The sequence below is a fragment of the Lonchura striata genome, chromosome 2 (genome assembly GCF_046129695.1).
Source record: "Lonchura striata isolate bLonStr1 chromosome 2, bLonStr1.mat, whole genome shotgun sequence".
Classification (NCBI taxonomy): Eukaryota; Metazoa; Chordata; class Aves; order Passeriformes; family Estrildidae; genus Lonchura; species Lonchura striata.
The window spans coordinates 109,610,168-109,627,352 of NC_134604.1; the positions used below are offsets into that span (position 1 = coordinate 109,610,168).

Genomic DNA, 17,185 nt, shown 5'->3' on the forward strand with positions numbered 1-17,185 from the left:
GTAAATACAGTTATTGCATGGAAAGGAACAATTGTCTCTGGTGAGTGGGAAATGCATCCTTTTACTAGTAGTGCTTACCTTAAGAATTTAATTTTTTAGGTGTATGAGTGCTGTATATAATATAAAACAAAATTCAACCTTCCCATCACCTGGAAATTGGAGTGTCAATCCATAACCATCTGTCAGTAGTTCCATGTTTTGTTTTCTCTGCCTTGTGGGGAGGCCTCTCCCATCCCTTTTATTTCCAAGTGCTGAAGCTCTGCTGCCACCACATTCAACATCCCCTGCCCCTTCCCACAATGGGCAGCAGGTACTGGTCAGGAAGATGATTTTAGGCATGGGAATGCTCCCACCTCAAAACTAGGCCAGTGACCAGAATAACAGATAGTGTTTTTCAGACATCCTTGTGCCACCTCTCAATTTTAAAATATATCAGTTTAGCTGTAAAAAGGCAGAAATACGGGCTCTTTCCAACTGAGCAGCAGCAGCATTTAAAAACTGCAGGTTTTCACTCCAGGGGATGAGTTTGTTGTTCAGAGCAGGAGCTGTATGACCATCTGTTAGATACACAGGGGTGAGAGCAGCAGTGACACAGAACCCACTCTCACACCACAGGCCCAAGGCTGAAATCTGAGGTGGGCACCAAGCAAAAGGTGATTTCTAGCAGCAAGAGGTTCAGAGAAAGAAGCACTGTGACAGTCGTAGGGGCAATGGGCAGCCTTGAAGACAGCAAGGCAGGCTGGAGTACATTCACTGAAAGATATTTAAAATTAGTTTAAAGTATCATTCAGCTGAACAGGGAGCTGCCAGAGCTCTGCAAAGGCAGGGAGGCAACACAGCTGAAAGTCACTGTTGTAGGAAGTCAGGAAACTTCAACTCCATAAAAATTTGAAAATACTGATCAGGACAAATGGTTAAATGACAGAGTAATGCCTAAGGATGGACATTTTATTCAATTACAGGAGCCTTCAGTCATTACTGACAAGTTATCTACAAATATCAAATTCAGGTAGTTAAGTGTGAGGTTGTTTCTTTTTTTGGATCAGCCTGTCCAATTTTGTGGTAGGAGGTCCAGCTTCTACCTTACCTGCCTCTACAATAAGACAAGAGTCTGTTATTACAGACACCATCACAGATGACAAAAGGTTCTTTCTTCCACTAAACTTTCTTCCACTAAAAGCTTTATTTTTGGGACAGAAAAGATGTAGTTCCTTGTATAAGAAAGAAATGAAGCACCAGTTTAAGTAGTTACTGGTTATTTTTACAACCAGGAAAATGAACAAACTCTATTCTACTCTGTTTTGGAACAAATGGAACCCAGAAGATAAATACATAAAGATTTGTTTGGGTTTTTAAGTTAGCAGCACGTGTGTGTGTGACCAAGATCACATACAGAGATAGTGCAGGAAGTGTGAACATAAGAGATCTGATCAGTGGCTACAGAGGAATAAAGTTTAAGATGATACAACATCCAGTTTAAGATTTTTTTAATCCAGTTTATTAAATATTGCTTTTTGGGGACATGTTTACAACAAGCCCAAATAAATTGTTTAAGGATTCAAAGCAGTCATATTAAAATACAGCTTCAATATAAAGTTTGTCACAGTTTTACAGTATTCAAAAATGACAGACCTGCCTTAAAAAAAGACTATTACACCAAAACATAAGAAAAACAGAAAAACAAACAAGTTTGGCATTTTCATAATCTTTATAGTATAAAACAGAATATTAAATCTATTACCAGCAAGCTGATACTTCAATCTATTACCTAGTCTGAAGTGTCTCCCAGTAAAACACACTATACAACAGCACTATACAAAAGTCGTGGTGATACTCATGTGATGAAAGTGCATCCCTGAAAGTTTGCCAGTTTATAGTTAGCTCTTAGGAAAAAAGGTAAAATTAAAACGTCCTCTTTTAACTGAAGGCTTTATTTTTTTTTTAATTTTTTTTTTTTTTTTTTGCTGTTTTGTCTCACTTTCAGCCTTCTTTTAAAAGTGTCTAGGGACGCCCCCCAGGGGGCAGCGCAAGATTAACCATCAAATCACGAACGGCTGCAAATATTGTGCATTCACCTGGAACAGGGAAAAGAGACAGGTTAGCACCGCGCCCCCGACAGCCCTTCCTCCCTCTGGAGCAGGGAAAAGACAGGTTAGCCCCACACCCCTTCCTCCCTCTGGAGCAGGGAAAAGACAGGTTAGCCCCACACCCCACAGCCCTTCCTCCCTCTGGAGCAGGGAAAAGAATCAGGTTAGCCCCACACCCCACAGCCCTTCCTCCCTCTGGAGCAGGGAAAAGAATCAGGTTGGCCCTACATCCCACAGCCCCTCCTCACTGAGCCCCCAGGGCACAGCCCAGGGTGCAGAGGCTGTGACTCCCAAACCCAGCAGCCTCCAGGGACATTGGGATTTGTGGGAGTTACCAGCTGAAGTACTCCAGCTTTCCCAGCAGGACTGTCCTTGCTGGTGATGGAATTGCAAGTAGCTCTTAACTTTTAATTGCTTTTGAATGTCAGATTGAGTCTATGCTAGAACTGATTCCAAATGGACTGTGGTCTAGTTTTTTCTGTATGTTATTAATTAAGAGCACCTCATCTTATGAAGAAAATAACCCAACTTTTTCAAGTTTTATTTCTACTGATTGCAAGCAGAAACTAAGCATTTTGAAAGACTCAAGTCTGAAACAGCTGGAAGATGTTTTCTGTCCTAAGCTTAGTCTTGGAAACATTTCTAATTCCAAGACTGGGCAACAGTCAGGAATCTGTTTCTTTCAACCAAATTGCTCTGGCTCTACCCTTGACATCTAAACTGCAAAATTAAATACAGAGCAGGTGGACTTCTGTTTCCAACAGCTGAAATTCAATACTGAGAGGAAAAACCAGCCACAGCTACCCCAAGTTTTAAATAGCACTTGTTGACAAAAAAACACATGTTCTGAATAGCTTAAAGAGGTTAAAACTAACAGAAGCAAAAGCATTAAATAAGAACAACAAAAGATGAAGCAACAGGCAGCTGTGATTTTCATTTACTATTTCCTACTAAGAGAATAAAATTAGTAGCCATTGTTGTACCCTGGTCACTGTGAGGTGAATTTTTCCTGCATATTTCAAGAAATATCAATTAGAAGACATTGAATTTTGCTGCTAAAGGAGCAACAGTGTTAGCAGAGATAAGAGCAGAGCCTGTTGGGATGCATTAATCTTAACTGACAGACTAGGGATTCCCAAGATTATTTTGGGCGAGTCATTATCATATCAAAGCTAAAAATCTGGGCTAAATACCATCCTCTGCATCACTGAAAAACAGAAACTGAAAAATGTTTAGTTTTGAAGTGCTTTAAGAATCATCATGAGTCCCTTGAGCTCCTCTCTAAGGGTCACCTCCAGCATCCATAGGGACTTTAATTTCCTTACCAGATTGATGTCCACTACATACTGTAGGCTTTGGAATTACAGCTCAAGTTTAAACTTATTTTTCCAGGGCATTGGCTTGTTTTCAGTTCATACAAGTATTTCCCCAAAGTAAAGTATTTTCTCCCACAGAGGCATAGGTAAAGTGGTCTTAGACAACGTGTACTCACAATGAGTCAACATTTTACTGTTAAACACAGCAGAATGTGTTTGCCCACAGATCTGAAAAGAAAACTCTTTCAAAAGAACTTACTTTTCAGGCACTACCATTTTATTAAGAGGAAAATTAAGCTGAATACAAAATACTTTCTCACAAAGAGAGAAAGGTAAAAAAAGATACAGCCAGAACAAGGCAACACTGATTCCAGGTTACAACGACAGTGCCAGTAACATCAGCTGTGCACGATGGGAGGCCCTGCTCCTTTCCTGACTCAAACAGTGAAAAATTCCCTTAACCAAGCAGATTGTAATTAGTGCAGCAGAGAGCTAACAGGCAGGAAAGTCAGGAAAATCCTGGGTACAGCACAGGAGCAGCAGAAGAGAAAGGAGCATCACACGACAAAGGACACACATCTGGGATCTCCCACGTACTGCTGTTTTAAGAAAAGTCTCCCAGCTATCTACTTGTATCTGTTGGCTCTCCTATTCCCTTTCAATAGTCAAGAAAAGAAGGCATTCTTGCTCTCTTTGATCAGCTGTAATAATGTATGTTTTGACAATAAGAACAGAGGAAATTGCATTTCAAGTGTCCTCAGGGAAGATCCTACTTTTGCTGGGTGATGGTGGAAATAAATAAAATCATACAGATTCATCCTTTCTTTTGGAAGTTAGAGGAAGGACTACTAGAAATTTCCTCTGCTCAGCCAGCTACATTTTCCTTGGTCTGGACAGGGTTCTGCTTGTAGCTCCAATGCTTTTCCTAGGCTTTTTCCCCCTCTGTCTATACTTTGCTCTCTGTACTGGATTCCAAAACTGCTTCAAAACTTGCACGACAAACAAAAATTGTCCATTTTGATCTATCTAGTGGCCATCAGAAAACATCTCACCACACATCTCCAGAGCAGCTTTGAGAGTTACTTGCTCTGCCTGTGGTATTTTGTGGAGGGTTTACTTTAAAGCACAACCCAGGGCAATAACAAACAGCAAAGCAAGAACCTACCCTTCCCCACACCACGGGAACTCTGTGGGGAAGCACCTTCCAAAAGCAACACCTGAAGTTCACTTAATGTATTTTGAAATAAACTATACAAACAACAGCTCTTGTTTTGCTATACAAACAACAGCTCTTTCCACATACAGAACTCCTACAGGGAACTCCACATGCCCTCAAGGCTATTTTCTCTCCTATTTACCTACACTATTACTACATGTTAAAAAGAAAGTGCATATTAATTTAAATCCCATCACAAGTTTCAGAAATGTATGCATATCCACACCAATTTAAGGTAAACATTGTTCATGTTCTACCAATTGAAATAATCCATCAAGCATAGTTAAAATTACTGCATAACAACAAGTTGAATAATTATACAAAAGAGAAATAAGACTCAACCTCTGGATTCACAATTTCAATCTATTCACTGGGTTACTTGAAAAATTATGTTCTTCCTCAGAACTGAAAGATACTGTTCTTATGAGCCATCTGTGTACCAGGACCCCAAACCACTGCTTACAGACAACATGCTGCCCAAAGAACCTGCTACTGTTCTTCCATGTTTTAGATAATAAAAGAAAAATAAAAGGTATGACAAACAAGAGGGAAAGCAAAGCACAATGCTGCTCACAGTGCACTACCTACAGGCCAATGAACACTCAGAACAACCTAGCTCAAACACTTCACAGCACACCTGGTGGACAGAACTGTATGCACCTCTGCTAGTGGACACACTGACAAAGGAGTATACAACCACTGCAATTACTTTTAAATCATTCACAGCACGTGGACAAGTTCTGACAACTATTTTAACATCCCTTTATATTCTACTGTTAAGCTAAGTAACTTCATAATTAACCATGAAAACTGACACTTGGCCATAGCATATTTCTTGTGACTCATTCTAGGCCCATTTGTCAAAAATTGTGACTCTTACTGAGCAGCAAGAGTTGGGCCAACAAGAGGTGGGTGCATTCTATCATTTGGGCAGAACAGCAAAACCCAGCCTGAATCATCAGTGCAACCTTCTGCTGTGTTGCCAGTACTTCCTATTAAGTTATGTATTGCCTGTCACATCAGGAGTTTGTAATCACTAAAGAAGTAAGATAGAAACCAAGAAGAATTCAGACTTAAGAGAGGTTTAGTTTTACACTGGAGATTTGTCACAGATGTCTGGGTGAAGAGAATATATCTACTGGACATGTACAGTACCTGGTCGTGGTGAATTCAGTTCAGCAAACCTCTTTAGAATATTGCTAACCATCATTGGAGCAGCAACAGAAGAGTTCTGCTGCCTGGGAATGTCAGCCTGTTGCGTTGTACCCGAAGCCATATCATAAATAATTGGAACAATAATACTAACAGCTTCCTGTGGGACTGTTGTTTTCTGTGTTAGCTGAAGCTGTGGGGAAACAACCCAAAAAGAGTGTTAAATGGAATGACCATGTACTTCAGTGCAACTTCTGATACAGTTAAACACTCCAGGCCTACAGACAGCATGCACTTCCACCCCCCGTTTTCAGACATCAATTCTGTAACAGAGAAATTATCAGCCAGGTGGAGACTATTGACTTCTCAAAAGCACCCCACAGTGAGCATTGCCTTGGGCACAACACTAAGGTAGATTTGTTCTGAACATCTCATCTCTCTCTCCTCTCCCAGTACCACTAATGTGCATGTCACCCGATCTAGGTGGTTAGTGCCTCAAAGAAGAACTAAACACCCACAAGGGGAACACTTGAAGATGCAACCCAGAGGGAACTGAACTTTATATATTGTCAACATCTCTCCAAGAACACGAAACACGAGAAATTGCTGTGCTTTAGTAGGAAGGAGAGTAGGAATACGAACTGAAGTCATTACAAAAGAGATCCAAGCAAATTGAGGATTCCAAACAGCACAACACTTTTAGCTATTACAGCTGTCAAATACAGTGGGCTTATGTTTTGCTACGAACTCGTGATGATCTCAGAGACATGCAGGGTTAGAATTTTAAAACAGATAGCTCTACTTACAAAAAACAACATTTTGGATTTCAGCACAACAGCGGGTGTTCCTGGAGGCGCAATTGGTGGAGCGCTGGGAGGGATTGTTAAACAAAACTGCACGTTCCATTTCAGCTGACTTGCCTGGTCAGGGAACTGTTCAGAGAGAGCAGCGCAGAGAAAGAACAGCAAAGTTCAGTGTCATATGCAAATGTCAGTGACATACACAGCTATGGAACTGGGAAGTGCCACAAAGCAGAATGTGCCTCTTTAGATGCAGATGTTGCCAAGTTTAGAGAAACCAGAGTAACTCTGAAAGAACTGAGCACAGTAACACAATCAGAAAGATTCCAGTCAATCTGTACATGTGCCTGTTGTAACGTGTCTGCAGTTCCTTAAAGTTATCAGTTTAAATGAGAAATTTTGAGCATTTCCAGGAAAGCTAGTAGTAAAATGAAAACTTCTCCAATAACATTAAATAACTTATGTATAAATTTAGAGTAATTTGTGTGTTTGTAGATAGACACATCAGCTTTTTTCTAAAATATAACAATCAAAGTTGGGTGAACTGAATAAATGGAACAGCTGACTTACCAGCTCCAGTTTCATGATGTGTACACAGTCCCTGAGGATGTGCGTGGGAGCCCCGAGTAACTTTGTGAAGGCTATCAGGGTGTTTGCTTTAAAAGGTGGTCCTGCAACCTAAAGAAAGACACTATTTAGTAGTGCCTATTTAGATAATAAATATGTAATTTAATATGCAACCAGCATGCACAGCTGTCAACTTTATATTTTGCAGTTCTTACACATGCCAGTGAAAGTCGGCAGGATCACTCAAAACAACACCAGACATTAAAAGCAATGCACAAATACATCAACACTCTTGATTTCAGTACATACCCTTGTTTCAAAGAACTTCTCCAAAACCTGCAACTCCTCTGATTTCCACTGTCCTGTATTTTCAGGTGTTACTTTCAGCTGCAAGGTCTGGTTGGTTTTGGGATTGAGAGCAACCCTGCATTTCAGTGCCTCAGTCTTAAACATAATGACACCTGGTTCATTGGAGTTTATTAACTGTAGCTGCATAAAAAGGAGATTCACAGTCAATTAGTCATTCATTAAATGGAATGAACTCACACACACACTCTCTCTCACTCTCTCCCAAAAGTGTAGAGATCAATCTCTCTTTCCAGAAAGAAACACATGATATTTTAATACAGGTAAATTTGCCTTGAGAATTAAGCTTATGCCAGATTTGGTTTCTTTCTCTGTCACTGAATCCATGCCACAGAAGTGAAGAGGCACATTTGTCTGTCCCAATCCCTAAGGTAACATTCCCAACTGAGTAGTTAACATTAACTACTAACTCACTTCTCTGGCAATCCTGCCAAGGAGTGCTACCCACAGTAATCCCATGGCTGTTCCAGTAAACTCCCAATGGACATGTTAAACCCAAGGAACCCACAGCATCTGAAATCTAGATCATAGACTTAGATCTGAAACTTGGTCATAGACTTGCTATTTTAACAGTTACACAATTTCCCCAGACCAAATCTATTTTGTGTGGAAAAGAAGTGGAATTAAATGATTTCTTTAAATTTTGACACTTTAGATGGCAAAAATCAGAAGTACAGCACAAGTCTAACAGCGAACAGTTATTTTATTTGAAGCATTTCAGTTTGTGCCTGATTTGAAAGACACAGAGCAGTCACATACCCACAGGTCCCTTCAAACTGAAAGCGTACCGTTTCCTGTTGAATGATCCTCTGAAGATGCCTCCTCATAATCACTGACCCAAGGAATCGCTCAAGAGGGGAGCACAGATAGCTGCCAGCTAGTCCTGGCACGAGCCCAGGGGTAGGAGAGGGCAAGAGCAGAATATTCAAGGCACTGTGGGTGAGGATTGTAGGAATGGATGCAGCCCAAGAGCGCTGAGGTAGTTTCCGAGGTGGAGGCATGCTTGTGGGCATGACTTGGGAACCTGTGGGGACACAAGGACTTGCAGTTAGGGAGGATTGAAGCTGAAATATGAGACAGATATTCACTTCAATTGTCTCTATTCATCAACAAGTCCTCTGGGACAAAGCTCAATCCTTCTTATTTAAGAGTTTGCCTGCCTAGTGATAGGCATCAGACAGACAGGGAATTAGTTTTGACCCTGAACCCATGCAAAGAATCTCAGTTAGATTAAAATCCTCCTCCCTTTTCCTCTTTCTGCAGCATGCCAGCAGACAGCAGGTTTGCACAACAAACTCAATGGGATGTAAAGATGGCTAAATCAGTCGTGCAAGAGCAGCATTACAAATCTATTATGTGAAAAGTTAGTATTTGGGCTGGCAAATGTGCCTATCATTGCTTTCACTCTGAAGACTTTTCTCTTAGTCATGGAGTTCAATAATTTCAGACTGATTTCTGCACTGCAACAAAAGCTATCATCAATCCTGCTGACATTTATGCTGTATGCTCTAGCTCACTTTTATAATTTGTTATTGAAGATCTGAAGTAGGACAGAATCAAGGCTTAATTTCCTTAGACATTTACTGCACAAGGACAGTAAGGACTGTTAGACTGACACAAAAACTACCAAAAAGAGCACAAGTACAAGTGTTAAACATGAGTGTTTCACAGTTGTAACACTGATAAAGAAGCCTACTTGTTCCAGCTCGTGGGGAATGAGAAGCATCAGGGACAGGTGAGTGAAGGGAAGGGTTGGCTGGTGACATTCCAGGCATCCGTGCTGCTGGTGATGGACCAGAGACCTGGGGAGATCCTGGCCAATTCCCTGCACGCTGACTGGGTGACATCATGGTGTATGGTGAGCTTGGGTCTATGGTACCTACAGATGTTACAAGACCATTATTATTTCTTTAGAAAGTAAAAGGCTTTCTAATAGAGAAATCTAAAAGAGGCTTACCAAAATCTGTAAAACACAAAAGTGCCTGCAAGCTTTCACAATATTTACAACCATACAAAACACACAAGTGGGGGCAGAGAGTAAAAAATCAAGATACAGATTTCAAGGGTTTCCAGGTTGTATTTTTTAAAAAGTAGAATGTTAAGGAAAATTGTCATGTTCAACAAGTAATAGGTTCTAAACCAAAAGGAGCTCTTGCCTACAGAATGGGACTTCTACTGGTCCTTAGCAAAGGAAGCCTCAGCCAGCCAGTTCCTTATTTATTCAGTATCTTACAGTTATTGCTGCAAAGGTATCTCTGCTATACAGACTGATCAGAACCTTAAACCTACTCTGTGGTACATCTTTCTCACTTTGTTCATCTCAATAGTCAAAACACTCTTCATTTGTTGTGATCTATAGAACAGTTTCCAACGTACTGTGATTATACAAAGGATTGTTTTGGCAGCTTTCCAAAAAAACCAACCAAATTAATAAAGGAAACAACCACAGGCATGTTACTCACATACAGATATGTCAAACCAGCCAGACTTTGATAACATTTCCAAATTGCAAGTATGTGAATTTCTAACCTGTTCCACTTATTTTTCCAGGAAATGTAAGCAGTGAAAACCCACTAACTAATCTAACAAAAGAATATATTCATTAAAAGCTGCAGCCACTGTTCTGCTACAAGACCACATTGAATTTCCCTAGATTAGTAAGCAGAAAGGAGTGACTGAGAGTCAATTTTTAACATGTTAGGAACACCTTGACATGCCATGCAGCTACTTTTGACTGTTGTGAACAATTAACACTCACATATATGAAAACAGCTACTTGAGCCAATTACAAAGCATGATTTTTTTCTCAATTAACTTAAGTCTGCTCTGAAAAACTTAATTTTAAGAGGCAAATCTGCCCTCCCTGTCACTACATCTATACCTGCCAGTAAAGAACTCACCATGTGGGCTGGCAAAGTTAGCTGTTTGTCCCATTGTGATTCCAAGAGAGGAAGGTGAAGGAGTTGGACCAAAGGATGCTGGTGATGGTGCTCTTAAAGCCCCACTAGGTGAGCTTGCAGCATGCAAATTTCCTGATCAAAGACATCACATCATTTGATATACACATTTCCCATCTTTCTGTTCCAATTTTTTTCTATCAACTGCTCCCTTCTTTTTAGGGAGACAGCAAACAAGATTCAAGAGAATTTGTTTTTGCACTCAATGACTTTATTTTGTACATGTGTGACTGTTATATTTTTCAGGTTGATTTACCACACAAAGGAAACTTCCCATGATACCTGGCTTGAAGAATGGCATTTCCCCCCTGCCCAGCCCTGCCCAAAATTAAGTATTTTTAGCTGTTGTTCTACAACAGCTGGGAGCTGTTGTAGAACAGCAGAGCTTTGGTGATAAAAAACTCTTCTGAAAAAGCAGGTATTGAAAATTAACAAGGTTTTTGTCTTAGCAAAACAGTACTGTTTTTTGTCTTAGCAAAACAGTACTGTTTTTATTTTATAAACAGTAATGATGAAATAGCCCCAAATATTACACAGCTAAAGATGACAGTTTTACTTAACGGGGTTTTTTAGCTTCAAAATGTACTTTACAAAACATGCATAGCAGGACCCCGCTTTTTTTCCCCCCCAGAGTGTAAACTGCATTCTCTTGGCTAATGTGGGGCTAAATACAGCTCAAATAATAGAAAATCACACATACACAAAGACCAGCTCCCAGCCATCCTACCTGGTGACTGTGTGTGCATCATGGATGGGGAGGGTGTCACTGTGTTGTGGTAGGAGGTGGGTGGGGAGGTGAGAGGATACGCTCCTGAGGCTCCTGCCTGTTTTGCAAATGGCTGAAATTGTCAACACAGGACAATGAAAACTTTTGTACCAAACAAAAGTTAAGTATATGCAGGAGAATACTAATGAGGCTTAACTCTTACAGGTTCATCCACACAGTTGTTTGATTTTCTATACTATCTTGTTCAGTGCTTACTTTTTTTTTCTGTTTCTTCTAAAGACATAATATCTCTTTACCTCTCTCCCTTTATCTGCCACCCTGTACCAGCAAAGCCTCCTGACTCTCCCTCCCATCTTTTATCTTAAACAGTTGTTTTCCCTCCCTCAGTCCTTTGCTTCTAGGCAGCAAGTCTCATGTGACCTTCTAAAGCTGCTGTTCATATGCTATGGGCTGTTTACACTGGAACGAGAAATGTAAAATAAATTAATACATTTTGCCCGAAGGGGAATTCTACAGCAGAGTGGGCTTATAGTCTCCCTTTCCATTTGGTTACTGTTAATCCCTTTAGAACGTTAAGTTCTTAGAAATCTACTGTTGTGGAAGACAATAAACATTTATTTTGCCTGAAGGGTACCTGTTGTTGTGGCTGCTGTGGTGGCTGCTGGGGTTGGAGCTGTGATATCAAAGAATCCATCATGTCTCCTCCGATAGGAGAAGGTGGGTTATCATCTTCATTTACAGATCGTCTGCGTGCATCCTGATTGCTGTCAACAAACATGTTCAGGAATGTCTGTGGAAAAAGCAGTTTTGTTAGCAGTTTGCCCATTTAAATTTTACTATACAATGAAGGCAGTATTTGCTAAGCTTTAAAACTACCTTTATCAGCTACAGCACATAGGAAATAGGCAAGTCTCTGGAACTACATACTAGTGGACGTTCATTAATTACAATATTGTTAGCCTGCAATATATATCAATTAATAAACAGAGACACTTGGCTCTATAACAATAAATATTTCCAGTAAATTGAAATACCAACATTTTTCTTCTCTCCTTAAAGATAAGGAAAAATCTACACTTGGAAATTCCTGTTCCAGAACAACTCCTGAATATACAGAACCTACAGGGCTGATGTATTAAACCTACAACGACCCTGTTTGGTTAAGAACATCTAAGTCATCTGCTCCACAGCATTCTCTTGTACTCAGAGGAACCTGCCAACTTTTTTGAATTAATTCCTCCTCTACCTTCCCATTTCCATTCTCTTCTACCACTTTACACTTGTATCTACAATCTCCTTCTTTTTTCCATTAGCCCTTCATTTGGCATTTGTTAAAGAGGCAGATGTTCAGGATCAGTTAAATGTAATACAAGAAAATCAATATTCAGTTGCAACTGTCAGAAAAAAAAAAAAAAGCAAATTAAGCTGTTTCTTAAAGGGTGCCCATTTTACAGTATTTCAGCATAACTAGCACTGGTACAAGATGCCCTAAGGTATTCTGTCAGTGTACAGAGATTCATTTTTAAGGAAGAGTGAACCAGCACTGCATTTAGAAGGAAAGCCACAAGCTCCTGCCACATGCTGATGGGAACTGTTTTAAAAGAGAAGTTTCTGTCTAGAATCATCTGACATGGACTATTGTCCCACACGCAACTTAGGAGCACTGTACTGCCACACAAAGCAGTTTGTGAGGAGCAGTTGAGGCTAATCCTGGAGCACACATCCAGCCTAGACACAAAGCTTCAAGTTTCAACAAAATGATGCCTGAATACACAGATTTAAAAAATGGCCTAGCACTTGATGTTATTTGTTTTAAAGGAAATGTTTTAATGCAAATTAATTAACAGATCTACCAATAAATCAAAAACTTCTATGCTCAGAATTTTGGAAGGACTGCAGGTCTCCACAAAGAAAACCTGCACCAAGCTCTTCACCTCAGATTCATGCTTCCAAGTGAGAAGGTCATTTATTTACAAGCTGCCAGAGAACACGGGGGTGCTCACCTTTAGCCCGGGCGCGGGGTAAAAGCCCTCCACTATCTTGCTGTTGTCGAAGAGGCTGTAGGCGCCGTCGCGGATGGCCACCACGCCGCGGCTGCGGCAGTAGATGTCGATGCAGTACATGTTCCTGAAGGCCAGCCTGATGTGCGTGGGGGACTGGGGCAGGATGGAGAAGCACTGGTAGGCAGTGTTGGTGCGTTGGGTCAGCCCCAGCATGGGCACGGTCGGGAGTTTGTTGATGGCGTTTAGTGGAGCCTGAGTGTCAAACAAAACCTGGGAGAGAGCGGAGATTGAGAGGTCAGGTAGCTTATCCAAAAGGAAAGGTCAGGGAAAATTAGATGCTTCCTGGCAATGAGATTCATAGACAATCCTAACACTCTTGAAGAGATTCAGTTTAATCAGAACTCAGCTCCCTAGTGTCCTGCAATTTTCTTGACAGATGTTTTTTAGAACATTACCTGTAACAACTGCACCACGTTTGGTGTTTTATTAAACATCTCCTGGAGCTGGTGCAGAATTGTGTTGTGACAGTTACTGCAACCTGAGTTTGGGCCAACTGTTCCCAGTGAAATATGGAACTTCTGGAGGATGGAGTTCCACTGGATGCTGATCTGCAATGTCACAAACATAAACATAAACATTGGAAGCTAGAACAAGTAGGTTGTAATAACTTACTTACTTATTCTACTCTTATATTACAGATTGTAATAACCTTTAATCTAAGAGGTTATAGTAAGACATAACAAGAAAGTTGATCAGATTTAATTTTTCCCCCCATTTTCTATCAAACCTCAACAGATACATATTTCACCCTCCTCAAAAGCTGCTAAGGCTGTGAAGAAAAGAAAAAGCACTCTCAGGATTAACATCAATTTAGCTGCCTGGATTGTTGGCAACTACAGAACTGGGCACTTATACCAGCAACTCAACCAAAAAGCAAAATAATATTTTCTGCCAAAGTGAGAGAGAGAAAATTAAACTTGTGAGATTCATGGTGTGGAAAACTGATTAGTGAGTTGCTGGAGGTGGATTGGTTTTCTTAACAAAAACGAGTCCTGGACAATATGTAAGGAAGTTAAATGCAAAGTCCATACTGCTGCTCTGGCTACTTACATATAGATAACATACATATGTATGTATGTATACATATATATATATATATATATATATTTTCCTACACTTCCCACAAAAATGCACATAAAAATACTTAAAAGAAATTCAGCTTAGAAAATGAACACACAAAGCTCACAGAAAGCAAATTTCAAGTTACTTCGCATCAGCTGCACACAAAATTACATTCTCAATCTGAAATAACCATGCTCTTACTTCTTCCTCTACCTTGCACCTAACACAAAGATGTGAGCAAGTACCTAGTTATTTAAGTAATTAATAAGTTGTAAATTCAAATACTACAGAGGAAGCTAGAGTTCTGAACAGGAGAACAGCACTGCTACAAAATAATCAATGAAGACCTCATTGAAAGCACAGCACCACATTTAAAACTTTATTAGAGTCCTCTCTTTTAAGGCAGAATTAGACATTCAGCTTACACATATCCATCCATATATCCCAGTATGGCAGTGAGCAGTAACAATACTTACACAAAGTTTTTCAGAAAAAGGCTGCCACACCAGCTTTCATTACTGAGAAGCACACAACTGTCCTTCCCACAATATAAAGCATTTAACAGAAATTCTCAAAAATACTGAACTTCTAGCAACCCAGCAAATCAGCAACGTGGCACCCTCTCTTTTCTACATTCATCTATATTAGTTCCACTACAAAGAAAAATTGTGCAGCAAAATTCTGAGAAGTCTAAGCCTACCCATTCTGTTTTCAATCATACATTTGAAGTCCATTTAGGAGTTACTCACTGAGCTCCCCTTGGTAGTTCCGTAACAAAGGATAAGTTTTCGGTAGTTGTAGATCCGAACTTCTGAAAAAATGTTTAAGTGGTTCGGGATGTCTGTGAAGAGAGGAGGGAAGAGAGCCAGAGTGAGAAAATCACAGTCATCTGTAAGCCCATCATTTGGACAAAAAGGAGGTGATTTCTGTACCTGGTAAGGACCGTGCAAACTCCAGGACACACTCGTACAGCCGAGCAATACTGTTCCAGTCATTGAGGAACATCTCGACCACCTTGCGACCTCCAACTGGTTCAGACAACTGGTTTTCATACGTCAGGTAAACGTGACGGGTTGGTCCTGCAGTGTGAGGAGATGGGAAATACTGATCAACCCAGTGGTTCCTGAGCTGTGGTGTACAGACTGAGAGTGAACTGTGGCAAGTGACCAGGAAACACATTGAAATAACAAAAATGCATCAACTCAGCAGCCAGAATTTTGATTAACGTACACTGGTTTATCAGAAATCTTAGGAAGAGACAGCTGTCCATTTAAACCAAGACATTAAAACTACTGGAATAGACAATGTAAACTACAAAGAAACAAAATTTACCAGCATTTCTCAATCAAACTTGCCTTGTTCCCTGGATGAAGTGCTGTTCAGTGGGCAGTTTGCAAACACCAGCTCAGCCACCCACGTGCGATTATTTCTACCTTGTAGTCGGAAAGTGCAATCAAGAAGAGATCGGTCCAAAGCCTTCTGCGTTTCCTCGTTTACACCTTTACAGGGAGGAATTCTGTACATGACAAAAACAATCTCCATTAGACACAGTACAGCTCCACAAGTATACTACCTTCTAGTATTTCCTGAGGGACTCCCAAGTCTGGACATGAAAGGATGAACAAATCAACAGCAGAGGCAGCTGGACTGCACAGCGAGATAACCCATTCCTCTTCAAGGACTGTAGTAAGTGTATCACAAAAGCACTCTGAGCTAAGACCACTTTTTATATGGATTCAACACCTGCAAATTACAGACTGTTAAAGGATCTGCTGAATTGTCCTTATCTCCTGGTGAACTAAGAGCTTACCAATATAAAGCTCTTACATAGAGAAATAACCCAAAAAACATGGAAATAACTAAGTTCTCTGGCTATCTGAATTTATTTGCCTTCTAGAACAAGCTTGTTCTACATGCAATGAACAACCTGGCAGTTCCCTTAGTACTCACTAATTTATTCATATCCCAATGTGTGAATTGAGCACAGGGGACAGACAAATAAAACTTAAGTAAAAACAAGCCAAACTCTTTTACAAATTCCTTGAGGATCTAGCCAGAAATCCCATGTTCCACCCTTAACTTCAGTTCACAAGTTCTCTGCTCATTTGCAAAGTTAAAAAGGTAGGGCCTGATTTGACAGCAGTGCCTTTATGTCACTCTACATTTCTGCAGAACAGGAGTTACAAAGGTTTTACTCTAGGAGGTGTCTTTGGGGTTTATGGCTTGTTGCTTTAAACTTTATTTGTTGCAGGTCCAGTTAGTGGCTGGTTATGGCTGGCATTCCTCAGGGTTAACATAGAGGCAGGTACTATTGGCCTGCTATTAAGAATTTCAATATAACTATTTCAGTAGCCTATATGATACAGAAGAATAGTAAATTTGCAGATGATGACAAACTGAAGGGAGCACTTAACATGATGAAGGTTAGGGCTGCCCTTCAGAGAGATCACAGATGGCTGGAGGAACAAGTTAACAGGAACCTTATGAAGTTCCATGAAAACAAATGCAAAGTCCTGCACTTGGGCCTAAATAACCTATTAAATTACTGTATGATTCTCAGATATTTCCTCTACAACCTCTTTACCATGCAATTGTCTTTTCTGGAAATCCTGTGATTTTCCTCTGCAGTTTCACATAATTGTCAAATAACATATGGAGTATGTAGGCCTCTGATCTGATCTAAAATTGCATTTTCATGAATCATCACCACTTCTTCCTTAGCACTGCCTGGATTTAAGGATTGAGAACTGTCACACTGTTTTCAAAGCCCCTCAGTTTAGGCTAATGAAAGAAAAGAATTGTAGTTGGCTCTTAGTCTACTCTATTTTTCCCCTTTCTCTAGCACTGCTTCACATTCAAGTACATGACACAC

General features: G+C 40.3%; 1 protein-coding gene across 1 annotated transcript in view; it reads right to left on the bottom strand.

Moving 5' to 3' along the window:
• Window positions 1–1,470: 1,470 nt before the first annotated feature.
• MED14 (mediator complex subunit 14) overlaps window positions 1,471–17,185 on the bottom strand; it is a 34,695-nt gene continuing 18,980 nt past the window's right edge. Inside the window, exons 17-31 of the mRNA XM_021546150.3 lie at window positions 15,669–15,829; window positions 15,246–15,392; window positions 15,063–15,154; window positions 13,647–13,799; window positions 13,192–13,461; window positions 11,823–11,978; window positions 11,189–11,300; window positions 10,405–10,536; window positions 9,201–9,383; window positions 8,293–8,528; window positions 7,448–7,627; window positions 7,142–7,249; window positions 6,578–6,703; window positions 5,775–5,964; window positions 1,471–2,075 (exon numbers count right to left, since the gene is read on the bottom strand). Coding sequence (XP_021401825.1) covers window positions 2,002–2,075; window positions 5,775–5,964; window positions 6,578–6,703; window positions 7,142–7,249; window positions 7,448–7,627; window positions 8,293–8,528; window positions 9,201–9,383; window positions 10,405–10,536; window positions 11,189–11,300; window positions 11,823–11,978; window positions 13,192–13,461; window positions 13,647–13,799; window positions 15,063–15,154; window positions 15,246–15,392; window positions 15,669–15,829 — 2,320 coding nt within the window. The 3' untranslated portion in view covers window positions 1,471–2,001. The remainder of the gene's footprint in view (window positions 2,076–5,774; window positions 5,965–6,577; window positions 6,704–7,141; window positions 7,250–7,447; window positions 7,628–8,292; window positions 8,529–9,200; window positions 9,384–10,404; window positions 10,537–11,188; window positions 11,301–11,822; window positions 11,979–13,191; window positions 13,462–13,646; window positions 13,800–15,062; window positions 15,155–15,245; window positions 15,393–15,668; window positions 15,830–17,185) is intronic.